The sequence below is a fragment of the Meles meles genome, chromosome 8 (assembly GCF_922984935.1).
Source record: "Meles meles chromosome 8, mMelMel3.1 paternal haplotype, whole genome shotgun sequence".
Classification (NCBI taxonomy): domain Eukaryota; kingdom Metazoa; phylum Chordata; class Mammalia; order Carnivora; family Mustelidae; genus Meles; species Meles meles.
This window is the reverse complement of record NC_060073.1, coordinates 32,492,830-32,506,473: the sequence shown is the minus strand read 5'-3', so window position 1 is coordinate 32,506,473 and position 13,644 is coordinate 32,492,830. Positions and strand designations below refer to the sequence as shown.

Sequence of the window (13,644 nt, the reverse complement as noted above, 5' to 3'; positions counted from 1 at the left end):
TACATTCACACAAATACCTGTGCAGAAAAATTGTAAGATGTGAAGAGGAGTTCTCAACTTTATTTAAGAAAAAAGTATTAATATTTGCCATGAGATTCTTAAAAAACTAAGCTCCTTAGTATACTTGAAATATGTTTGATAAAACTGATTTGCCCACAACTGTTGCAGAGCATACTATATCCATTACATTAGCCATTATTTCCTTATCACAATATACTTAAGGGTATCTATATAATATCTGAAAGTACTCAGGAGTCAGAGGACATAATTATGATTCTGTGTATTAATCAGGCAGATATATACCAACAGTATCAATAGTAGAGCTATAAAAAAATACCATACGTGTTTTCAATTACATAGCTCATGAATATTCTTTGGTCACTTGTGTAGGATATTACTAGAAAAGTAATGAGGGATGCAAAAAATACACATTTTGTTATGATATTTATATGTAGAATTTTAGAGCTACAATGTTCAATAAGGTAGCCTTAGCTACATATGACTACTGAGCATGTGAGATGAGACTAGTTCAAATTGAGATGTATTACAAGTATAAATATACACTGGACTTTGAAGACATAGTACAAAAATACTAAAATATTTTACATTGATTACATGTTGAAAGATAGTATTTCGGCTATAATGGATTAAATAAAATACATAAATGACTTGCATTATATTTCTATTGGACAGCACTGTTTTAGCAAATCATACATTTTCAATAATAAATTCCTAAGCTAACTGAAATTGCACAACTAATAAAAAATACTAAAGCAGGAGGTTATTTTGGAAAAACAAATATTCCAATGTCAAGTCTGACAGATAAGCTAAGAAAAGAACAAAATGCAGTCATTTCAGTGTATATTTCATATTTCTAACTTCAGGGGAATGGGAGAGGAAGAGACCAACCAAACTGCTGACCATTAGCATCAAAAAAGAATGATGTTTTATAGTTACAAAAATGCTTAGTCTAGTAAACAGAATTGTACTATAAAATACATTTTGGGCAACTTCATAAAAGGGCTAGTTAGGTCTATTATGTTACCACTAATTGAATTCAATAGACAGCAACTTCAGAAAATGTCTGGATCTAGAATGGGCCATGATTTATTTCTAAGGTGCTATATATATATTTATATTCAAAATTTTAAAATACATTATAAGTAATAACTACAGAGATTTGAAGCATTTAATATATTTCAGTATTTTAGCAAAATAAAAAAGGTCTATTTCATAAATTATTAGAAATCTGCTTTTCCATCAGTCTTTTCATTATATCCATCACTGTGGGTTAAAAAAAATCCATTAATAAAAAGGGTTTTACTGAAATAGGGAAGACTATAAGTAGTTAAAATATAAAACATATACCTATTTTAATTCAAGAAGGTTAATGGCAGATTTAGTATGACCAGACAATTCATGTCCTACAATTAAAATACAAAGTATATCTCTGTCACACATTGGAATATTATTTCAATATAAACAGCAGTATGTGAGGTACTAACTCATTAAAAAGTTGCTTTTTCATAATTATTACTTTATAACATTTATCTAAAATACTAAGACTAATGATGAAATATGAGTATCAATAAATAAGATGGATAAAATCTAAATCAGTTCTTTATGATCTAGCCATGTCACTTTTTCCTAGCCTTTTAAAATTACATAAGTTCTTTCCTTTTCTGGTAGCAAGTATCACACAGACACACAGACACAGAGACACACATAAAAACAAAATAATAACAATAAAAAAACTTTCCAAGCATCAATATATGAGTGTAATGATATTCGGTCTAAGTTAATCCCCAGACATCCAAATTCATGAATAAAAATTCATCAGTTTTAAATACACTGAGCCTATTAAGCAAGAACAAAAGCATATGCACAAAAGAGCTTTTAATATATTTCAAAGCCCACAAGAGCCATGGTCTCATTAAAATTATAAATTACACAAACATGGAATGAAGATTCAAACTGCAGTGCAGCTAAGCAGATTACAGAAAACCCCGCGTTCCATATGATAACACACCATGGCCCTCCCAGATGGGGGCTTGGAACAAAAAGGCCATCACCACAGCTAGGGAAAACCTCCTTGTGATCTCTGGTTTCTGTTCAGCAGATGACAGCCAAATAATATGTTGATTATTCTGTTTGTGCTGCTAAGCTTGTAAGATGGAATAAAAGCGATATGATCTATTGTGAACCCAATGCTAATGTGTTGCTCCACTCATAAATAATATACTGAATTTATTTTGAAACTATCTTTTATCTGAATTTCAGTTTTTAAATGCATGAATTAAAATAAAAGCCATGGTAAAATAATATTTAATTTGATGCTTTAAACTAAAAAGTGTAATGACAAGTGAAAAATATCTAAGTGCTTAGTTAACAGTCAAGTACAATTGCCTTTAATTTCAGCACTGTGATCAGAGACAAAAATATATCTTTAAATAGGCAATTACCTCATTATGAAATATAAATGCAAAATTGAAAAATACAATAATCTTCGTTTATAATATATATTACCACAAGATAAAAACTAAAATACCAGAGCATATAAAAACATTTTCTATAATATAATTGCATGTAATTAGAACATATATCTAAAATATTTCTGAATAATAAAAAGTATCAAAGCCTTATGAATGTCCATAACGTGTACACAGATGGATCTAACAAAAAAATCTTACTTAAGATCAAAATAATTAAAAAGCTTTTAAAAATAATTTTCAAATATATGTAGAGAACACCTTTCCTTTTTTTATAGCTGTAGAGTATTTCATTTTATAGATATGCCATAGTTCATTTAACCACTACTCTACTGACAGACATCCACAAAATAAATATGAAACACATTAATCAAGAAATATGTATTAGAATGTTTATAGTACTGTTATGGAAAACCATCTAAATGTCCACTAACAGAATGGATAAAAAAATAGGTGCGGTAAGGTCGAATGGAGCAATGATAATGAACCAACCACAACTACGTGCAATAACGCAGATGAATCTCAAGACATGATGCTGAGTAAAGGAAACCAGACATAAAAAAAATTCTATTGTATAATTCTATCTATATAATACAAAATACATACATAATGTCCTTTTCTTTATCTGGGTGCTGGTTATATGGGTTATTTGGCTTCTAGAAAATTCACTGAGCTACCTATTTTTAGTATCTGCACTTCTCTGTATATATAGCTTTCTTCAAAAAGGCAGTTTTACACACAAATACACACTATACAACGGTAGCCAAAATCCTTGTTATAGGAAATCTAGAAACTGACATATAAAATCTGAAGGTGAAAACTAAACATTCTTATACTACTTACTTGAGTAATCAAATTTTCAACTCAATAGCTGAGACAAATGCCTGGACTCTTTTAAAAGGAAGAGCAAAAGCCACTCACCCTATTACCTTCTGCAACCCAACCTCTAATACCATATTTTCAGAGGTATCTGGCCTTTATGTGAGGAGTTGCTGCTGCTGCTGCTGCTATAATAACAGAGCTAAAATAATCTCAGGACTGAACATTTGCCCTTAAATGAAAAAACAAAGTACCACAGAGGACAAGGCAGTATAAAGAATATGTATGTTTGCTATTTTCCCCCTTGCCTTCAAATTTCATAAACTTTTATTTGTTAATTATGAAAGCTTATTACCTAATTATAGGACTCTCTTGAAAACTTTCATTTTACTTTTCAATGAAGCTAAAGAAAATATAATTCTTTAATAACAGTATCATAAAAGCAAAATGAAATTTCATGATAATATGATAATAAACTAAACAATGTATCTCATTACCTCCCACTTAAATATTTTCCTTTATTTCTATACTGGAATCAATACAGGAGCTACAATACTGTTTTTCTCATATGGAAAAAATACTTAAAGAAATAAGCTAAAAGAGATCCTCTAAGGATTACAGGGCTCATTTTTCATTTGTGTAATAATACAGTGCTTACTATCTATGAGGCTCTGGGAATAAAGGAGTAAAATTAGCTAATTTCGTGGTAAATATAGCAGACTTACCCCTTTCCTTCCCTCTCATTTGATTTACAAGTGAAACAATACTTTTTAAAAAATATTTTATTTATTTATTTGACAGAGATCACAAGTAGGCAGAGAGGTAGACAGTGGTGGGTGGGTGGGGAAGCAGGCCCCCTGCTGAGCAGAGAGCCCGATGCAGGGCTCCATCCCAGGACCCTGAGATCATGACCTGAGCCAAAGGCAGGGGCTTAACCCACTGAGCCACCCAGGAGTCCCAATACAAAACTATTTTTAATGAGTAACAATATTCAAGCAATATTCAAACAATATTCAAAAATTAAAAACAATCTACTTGATATACAGTTAAAGTCCTATCTACTTCATTTTCCTCACCCATTCACATACAGGAGTTAAATTTTAGAAAACCTTCCAAATTGTATTTTTTGAAAAATAAGCAAATATAAATATATATTTTTATCCTCTTCATCCTTCATGCAAAAAGTAGTTTATTAGAACATTGAACTTTACCCTTTTTAATTTTTTAAATATTTTATTTATTTGAGAAAAAGAAAGAGAGCATGAGTGGGGTGAGGGAAGAGGGAGAAGCAGGCTACTGGCCGAGCATGAAGCCTGATGGAGGGCTAGATCCTGGGACCCTGGGATCATGACCTGAGCCAAAGGCAGACACTTAACCAACGAAGCTACCCAGGCACCCCTGCCCTTTTATTTTAAGATTTTTTTTTTAAGGGTGCCTGGGTGGCTCAGTTGGTTAGGCAACTGCCTGGAGCTCAGGTCATGATCCCAGAGTCCTGGGATCGAGTCCCACATCAGGCTCCTTGTTCCATGGGGAGTCTGCTTCTCCCTCTGACCTTATCCTCTCTCATGCTCTTTCTCACTGTCTCTCTCTCAAATAAATAAATAAAATCTTTTAAAAAAAAAAAGATTTTTTTTTAAAGTAAGCTCTACACCCAATGTGGGGCTTGAACACACCATCCTGAAACCAGAAGTGGCACACTCTACTGACTGAGTCAGCCAGGCACCCCAAACTTTGCTCTTTTAAAATACCAATGTATGTTTCAAAACTTTCTAAATCTGCATAGAGAAAACATCCTTTTTCTTTTTTCTTTGTTGTATTTTATTGTATAGCTATGCCACAGTTCATTTAACCAGTACCCTATTGACAGACATTAGGGATGTTTCCAATCTCTGGTTACTGCAAAATGCTACAGCAAAAACTCCTATACATACATTATTACATGAGTACACAAGTACATCTACAATAAATTTTTGGAATTGGTATGAAGACCAATGTGTAAATGCATTGGTCTTTCTCTAGAAATCGCCAATTTGTCTTCCATGGGCGTTGTATCATTTTGCCCTTCCACTATAGATACCTCTGAGATGTATCCTAGGAAAAGCTGTTCTTCTCTTTGGGCCTCTAAGATATTTTTATAAGGCAATTCCCAAAGATGTTCTCATTGCAAAAAAAACCACATTCTTTGTTTGTTTTATCCCCAATTGTCATGTAAAATCTGTTCATGTAGGTTTTAAAACAAAGGAATTTTCAGATTTTAACAAAACCTCACTCACATAGGAAATCATCATATGCCTAATGTACTGCGATGGCAACTATTTATCTTTCCCAATTATCTCCTGTGATCCAAAAACCAAATATACTTTCCACTTCAGGTTTTTGTTGTTTTTTTTTTAAATTCACATTCAGTAGTTTATAAATGGGTAAGCAGTCAAATGCATTTCACTTTGCAACAAATGTTTTCCTGAAGCACTATGTTTTCCTGAAACCAAATCTGTGTTACTTCTATATTGTCTTTGAAAAATCTATCATTTCAAAGATGGTTTAATTATTATTTTTTTAAGATTTTATTTATTTATTTGACAGAGAGATCACAAGTAGTCAGAAAGGGAGGCAGAGAGAGAGGGGGAAGCAGGCTCCCTGCAGAGAGCCCCATGTGGGGCTCGATCCCAGGACCTGAGCCGGAAAGGCAGAGGCTTAACCCACTGAGCCACCCAGACGCCCCAAAAGTGGTTTAATTTTTATGACTACCATTTTCAAATGGCAGTGTCATCTGATACATTGTTTTATTTCGAAGCTCATCCTATCGAATATTTTATAATTAGAAAACACTGACTTAAGTACATTGGACTTCCCATTTGAAGAACATGGAATTCCTTGTCCTAAGCCAATTCTTGGTTAACAGTCAAAAGAATATCTGATAATTTTTGAAAGCTAGTCAGGGAAACTTTCAACTTAAATGGCTAGACACATTCAAGAAAATAGCCTAATTTCACTTTTCCCTTTGTTTTCTTTAAATTGTGACTGCCAAGTAGACAAGTTGATTTGGTTTCTAGCTCAGACTTGCTAAATGACCTTGTCCAAGTGACTCAATCTATCTAGCCCTCCTTAGTTCCTTCATCAGTAAAGCGAAGGAGTTATACAAAATACGACATGATAGTTAACAGAATGAATGAAGTAATAAAGTAAACCAGAGTTATTACCTTAAGTCTTATAATCTATTTCTTCACTAGATCTATACATCTAACTACACATACACTATTTTGAAACTATCACAAACCATATGCCACTTTACTACACACTTAAGGCCTAGAGTAAAAGAAATTATAATCATTTCAGAATCCTTTCCAATATTTAATATGTGTTACACTCAGGATATAACAAATTTCTCAGATACTCATTTAAATTAATTTAAAATACCATATAATCAATTATCTTTAAGCTGAAAATACATTACTTTTTCTACCTGACACAAATAAAAAACATATGATATGTAAAAAGAACATTCATGGCAATGTCATTTATAATAGCCAAACACTAGAAACAACCCAAATATCCACCAGCAATAGCCTGAATGAATTCTGTCGTAGTCATTCCAAATGAATAATATACAATGATGAAAAGGAATGAATATTACTTGCAACTACATACATGATCTTCAAAACATAATGCTGAGTAAAGGAAGGAAGAATACATATGATTCCAGACAATGGCACTTACCAGCTGAGCCACCCATGTCCCATGCTGCCTGATACCCCACTTGTCACCCCATAGCCGTGTCAGGATCATGGTGTGGCAGGCAAGCACCACTCTGAAGGAAAGCGCAGAGGTAGTCACAGGCGCCAGTCTTTGGTCAGTATCTAATAAGAGCTCCGAGTTTAGCCATTGTGTCTGGACCTCAGTTCCACTACCCCCAGCCAACTTTCTGGCTTTGTGATCAAATCTGCCAACTGCCAAGAACTGCTGGACAAGGCGATAGAGACCCTTCAGCTGACTGAAGGGCTAACACTGGTTCTAGAGGAGGATGGGACCTTTATGGAGAGCAAAGACTTCTTCCAGCTGTTGGAAGATGACACATGCCTGATGGTACTGGATTTTGGGAAAAGCTCGACCCCAGCAGGAATGGAACTGTTATATGGCCCAGGCCAATAGAATACCAAGCACAAAAAGGAAATCACTCTCATCACCTTCAATATATAGAAGTAAAACCACTGGAACTTCTTTGGCAGCCTAACATCAAAGCCACATTCTACAAGCTCTACTCCCATGAGCTGTGATTCTCAGGACCTGGTCCAAAGCAAGTACTCAGGGGGCTGCTCCAGCTGGACCTCCATGTTGCTGCAAGGCCTGGGCCATATGTTGCTGAGAATTTTCTCCACCCTTCACCATGCAGTAGAGGGGGCTAAGCAGTGGCCACAGCAGCAGCAACAGGGTGACCTCCATCCCTACTGAGAAGGGGTTCTGAGCTTCTGCCCCTAGATTTGTTCTAAGAAATACAATGTAAGAACAGTGACAGTATCAGGTCTGGAGTCCTATAAGCAGTACACACTAGACAACTCACCTGTTTTCCCCCAATGTTCTCTAACTGCACTTTGACAGGACCCATCCACCCCTAATCTATACCCTTTCCTGAAGAATGCTGTCCCCTCCTAGCCATCTTTCCAGCCTCCCACTTACTGTGAAAGGCTGCAAGCCTGTCCCCAGGCATCTTGATTCCACCTTAATTGTTGCTACATCTACATTTCTTAGAACTCCTTCTGTCCCTAAGCTCCCCAGTACACTGAAGAGAGTCCTCTCTGACTTTATTTACATTGAGATCTCTAATTCTTTATATACTTCTCTTCCAAAATAACAAACACATTTCCAATAAAAATATTAAATTGTTTATTAAAAATACATGTGATTCCATAAAGATTAAAAAGAGACAAAAAGTGAACATATGGTTGAGAAATACACATAAAATGATAAAAATTATATAGAGACTATAGAGACTATTATATAGAAACTATATAGAGACTATTATATAATTACTATGGTAATTATAAATAATTACCATAAATATCAGGACACTCATTATTTTTTTAAAAAAGGAAGATTATATCAAGGGTTTCTGGGATGCCAGAGATGATTCACGGTTACATGGATGCTTGCTTTATATTTATTCCTTTTACTATACATTTCTTTTTTTTTAAGATTTTATTTACTTATTTGAGAGAGAGTGAGAGAGAGAGAGCACAAGCAGGGGGTAGGGTAAGAGGGAGAAAGAGACTCCCCCCTTAGCAGGGAGCACAATGCAGGGCTTGATCCTGGGATTCTGGGATCATGACCTACGTTGAAGGCAGACACAACCAACTGAGCCACCCAGGCACCCCTACATTTATGTTTCTATATGTTCTGTTTTATAATACGTTTAAAATGGTATGTTTTCAGAAATAACATATTCTTACAGAGAAGGAAAACAGGGTTCCTCTTTTTGCTAACAATTTATTTTCTTGTCTACATTTCTAATTTTTATTGCAATATTTTATAATAAAGAAATGTTTATTTCTTTATTGTTACTATGAAAAGAAATGTTACTATGCCTAATTCTCCACAATCCTAATTAACAGTGAATTTTACAGGCTTTCCCAATGGCTACAAAAAAGGTACCAGCCCATTAAAGAATATAAGAATAGCTATCCTATTAATCTTTGCTTAGCTCAATGTTATTTGTTACTTTTTCTTCTTTTCAACGAAATGTATGCTTCCTTTAAAAAAAAAAATCTACATTACATCAAAAAAAAGTCTACATTTTTACTTTACATTTTATACAGGCTACACTCCAAAAACTGTGTTATAGCTCATCAGAAAGAAGAAAAACACTCTTCTTAACACGTTTCTGACAATTTTCTAACATTTTCTAATAATTCTGGGAGCACTTGTGTATGCACACAGTATGAGGTTTGAGGTTTCATAATAGGATGGACATAGATATGACACTTGAGGTCCAACCCAATGTCACTCTGTGTAAATATTTCACTGTGTGTACTAGAAAACATGATAGCTGGATTATAGGATGGATACACAAAGCAAGTTACACTAAAAGTCCACTGAATAAAGTATAGCATAGGGTGATTCATTCAAAATAGATCCAGTAATGCCTAATTTAAATTATACTGGAGCTGTTTTAAATATTTCCTTTGGAAAAACAAAAGTACAGGAAATTAAATTACAAAAAATAATAATAAGAAACTGACTTCAACTATAAACACTATATGCATACAATTTAGGAAATCCCATCACCTACAAGCATCTTTCAACGTATGTTTGTTTTAACTTGTAGATGTCACTATACAAGCAGACAATGAAATTTAGAAACAAAACCCTCAGCACCTTCATCATACTCCAGATACTAACATAATCACAATGGTATCACCCATTATGATAATAAAGTTGCTTTTATAGTATACTGTTGTTTTTCTATGAATGCACCCTCTTTAGCAGACCCAGCTAACCAGTTATTTGCCCATCTATTAAGTGTCAATTTTAAAAATTACACTTTGTCCAGCAGGGAGCAGCATTACAACATTCCTAAGACTTAATATGAACATGAAACGGACAGAAGAAAAAGAAGGAAAAAAAAACCAAAACACTTACCATAGATCTGTTCTACAATACATTCAATTTTTAGGGCAGTTGCAAGGCTTCCAAAAAAAACCATCTAAAGCATGTCTCAAAGTATATATGGGTAATCCACAATTTCAGGATTCCTAAAACAGGAAATCAAAATTTTATTAGGTAAAGGATTCCCTCAGCCATGTTGAGTTGACTTAGTATACAGTATGACTAAATGTCTCTTAGTTGTTAAGGTATACATTCCTCTTAGTGGGTCGATGGGATTTTGAATCAGCTCTATGATAATACTTTGGATAAAAAATTAAAAATACCCCAGAATATTAACGCCCTTTATCCACCAGAAAACTTAAGCAGAAGTAAGTGGGTGACATATCAATCACTAGAGAGAACTGTGGTCAAGGACTTAGAGTTGATAAGTCAAACCTGTACAGTTCTAATATATCAAACTCTAAACAATTTGCAAGTAAAAGGATATAACGTCATTTCTACATGTCCGCATGAATTTTGGAGTTAATTTTAACAATGAAAAGTCAGCAGAGAAGCAGTGTGTAATGCAGATCTGTTAAGACTGATTAGTCAAACATTTACTGAATGCAAGTAATGCACATGATATTGCAGAAAAACTGTGATGAGTTAAAATGTGACAAAAGAAAAACATACTACGTTTGAAACTATTTTGGATGTCAAAACTGCCTCCTGGTCAACTAAAATATCTCCATGTCCATTCTTGACTGAAAAAAATTTTTTCCCAATTATAAAATGAACTTTCTGTTACAGAATAAGTAAGTCATGGGGATATAATATATAGCATAGAGAACATAGTCAAAAACATTGCAGTAACTTTGGTGACAGATAACTAGACTTACCATTTCATAATGCATAAAATATCAAATTACTATGGTGTATACCTGAAACTAATAGGATACTGTATGTCAATTTTACTTCAAAATAAATATTTATTTCCACTTTTATTTGAGATGTTAAACAGTTTGCTTCATATGTTTACATGCAACATTTCAGTGTCTACACTGAAAAATAAAATTTTGCCATTAAAAGATAACATGAATATTTCATCTTGAAATATACATGATTACATATAATTTACATAATGCACATGATCACAAATCAATATATTATATATGAATATATTTATTTGAAATTTAATGAATGATATGTAAAATGGTTCCTACTATTTTTTTCTGGCAAAATACTATGAAAAGCTTGATTTGAGTATACAATAGCAAGACTACAGTGATTCTCTAACAATTACTGTTAATTTTAGTGAAGTCAAAAGAAACTGATGTATTAATCTTCTACCCTTTAACATTACATTATTCACAGCATTATTTCTTTTTTTAAAAAAAGATTTTATTTATTTATTTGACAGAGATCACAAGCAGGCAGAGAGGCAGGCGGGGGGGTGGGCATGGGGGGGAAGCAGGCTCCCCGCCAAGCAGAGAGCCCGATGCAGGGCTTGATCCCAGGACCCTGATACCATGACCTGAGCCAAAGGCAGAGGCTTTAACCCACTGAGCAACCCAGGTGCCCCCAAAGCATTATTTCTTATACTTTGCCCTCCTTAAAGTCTTTCTCTTATCCTATTTCTTCCTTTTGCTTTTGCACATTTCACTTTCTGTGATACTTATTTCTACCAGTCTATCTTCCCTCTTTCTAATATATTTGTTTCAATCTCAATTTTTGTTTTACTCAAACTCCTCCCTCTATGCTCTTACCATCCTTTTCTCTTTTATGCTGGGACCGTCAAAAGTGAGTTTTTTCTGCAACACTCTGCTTAAATATACTCTTTCCCCATTTACAGGCACTGTCCTTGCTCTTAACAATCTAACCTGACTGGAAACTCAATAAACTTATACTGCTGCTACTTATAAAAATATTCTTTCTCTAATTTAAGTATTTGAAGAACTCACTAAACATTTTGGAGTTAATCTTGAAACTCTCAAAAACTGAAGAAAATTTAACCTTACACACTCAGTCCAAACAATTTGAGATCACCACTGTTCTAATAAAGAGGTGATTTAGGATCTCACCATACCTGTATGAATGAATACTGAGTAACAAACTTCTTAAAGTCAACAGAACTTTGGAGCTTTTTATTCATGCGTGTCCACGCACATATGCACACTATCCTCATTAAAAAGCAAAGATATATGAAATAAACCCTTACTTCTAATATAGATTGTCAAGTCTGAAAAAGAAGAGTGATTTCCCTATTCAGGACTCAAATATGAATATAAACATTAATGGTATTAGTATAGTAAAAAATAATCTCATAATAAAATACCACATACAAATATCGATTTTTAAAAATAATGAATAGATTATAATACATTTATAATTACTTAAAAAGAGACTATAGTGAGTTGGGTAGTGTTGCTCCCTCCCCTCTCTGAATTCATAGCCACCAAGAATTTCAGAATGTGACTTTATTGGGATGTAGGATTTCTGCAGAAAAATTACAGTAAAGATCAATGTAAGATCATAATAGATTAGGGTAGGCCCTAAATCCAATGAGCATGTCCTTATAGGAGACGGAAAAGGACATATAGAGACATAGAGAAAGACAATAAAAATGGAGGCAGAGGTTGGAATTATGCTGCACAAGCCAAGGCACAACAGCAGCCACAAGAAGCTAGAAGAAGCAAAGAAGGATTCTCCCATTGAGGCTTTGGAACAAACATGGCTCTGCTGACACCTTAATTTTGAACTTCTGGTTTCCAAAACTGACCAAGTAAAAACTTCTGTTGTTTTAAGCCACTAAGTTTGTAGTAATTCATTATGGAAACCCTAGGAAATTAATCCAGATTTTGGTACTGGGAAGTGGAATGTTGCTCTAACACACACCTAAACATTAAAAAAAAAAAAAAAATTGAAGACTGTTGGCAGATTGACTTGAAGAGGCTGCTGGTAGAAACAGACATATTAAGGAGATTCTGTTAAAGGTTCCGAAGGTAGTAGACAGAATGGCAGAGAAACCTATCATCTTAGAGAATACATATATTGTCAGAATCAGAATGTTGTAGAAATATGAGTGTTAAAGGGGCTTCTGGTAAAGTCTCAAGAAGGAAATTAGGGACATGTTATTGAATGCTAGAGGGAAGACAATCCTCATTATAAAGTAGCAGAAAACTTGGGCTGAAATGTGCTCTACCATTGAGTGAAAAGCAGTACTTGTAAGCAATGAATTTGTATATTTAGCTGAGGAGATTTCCAAGCAAAGTGTTAAAGGTGTGTACTGGTTTCTCCTTGCTGCTTATTGTAAAATGCAGGAGAAACAGATAAATTGAGGAAGGAACTGTTAAGCAAAAAATCAGCACCAGAAAACCTGGACAATTCACAGTCTACCTAGACTGCAAAAGATGCCAACATCACAAATCAGTAGGAAAATACAAACCAAAACCATAGTCAGATACCACTTCAAACTCAATAGAGTAACTTTTATTCAAAAAAACAGAAAACAGCAAAAGTTGCTGAGCATATAGAGAAACTGGAAACCCTGTGCATTATTAATGAGATGCAAAATGGATCAGCTACTGTGGAAAACACTCCCACAGTTCCTCACAAAGTTAAAGGTAGATTTATCATATGATCCAGCAATCCCATTCCTGGATCCCAAATCCAGTACTCCCACCTTTAGACAGGTATATATCTAAAGGAACTGATAGCAAAGACTCTAACAGATATTTGTACAAGTGTCTTATCAAAA

At 34.1% G+C, this 13,644-nt stretch overlaps 1 protein-coding gene and 1 pseudogene across 5 annotated transcripts in view; one reads left to right on the top strand and one right to left on the bottom strand.

Moving 5' to 3' along the window:
- The window catches only part of IMMP1L (inner mitochondrial membrane peptidase subunit 1), a 78,636-nt gene that overhangs the window by 47,772 nt on the left and 17,220 nt on the right, over positions 1 to 13,644 (bottom strand). For all 5 annotated transcript variants that reach the window (XM_046015562.1, XM_046015559.1, XM_046015561.1 and 2 more), the window contains one exon: positions 9,942 to 10,054. In XM_046015562.1, coding sequence (XP_045871518.1) covers positions 9,942 to 10,005 — 64 coding nt within the window. In that variant the 5' untranslated portion in view covers positions 10,006 to 10,054. Of the gene's footprint in view, positions 1 to 9,941; positions 10,055 to 13,644 lie in introns of those variants that run through there.
- On the top strand, positions 7,093 to 7,757 carry LOC123948096 (annotated as a pseudogene).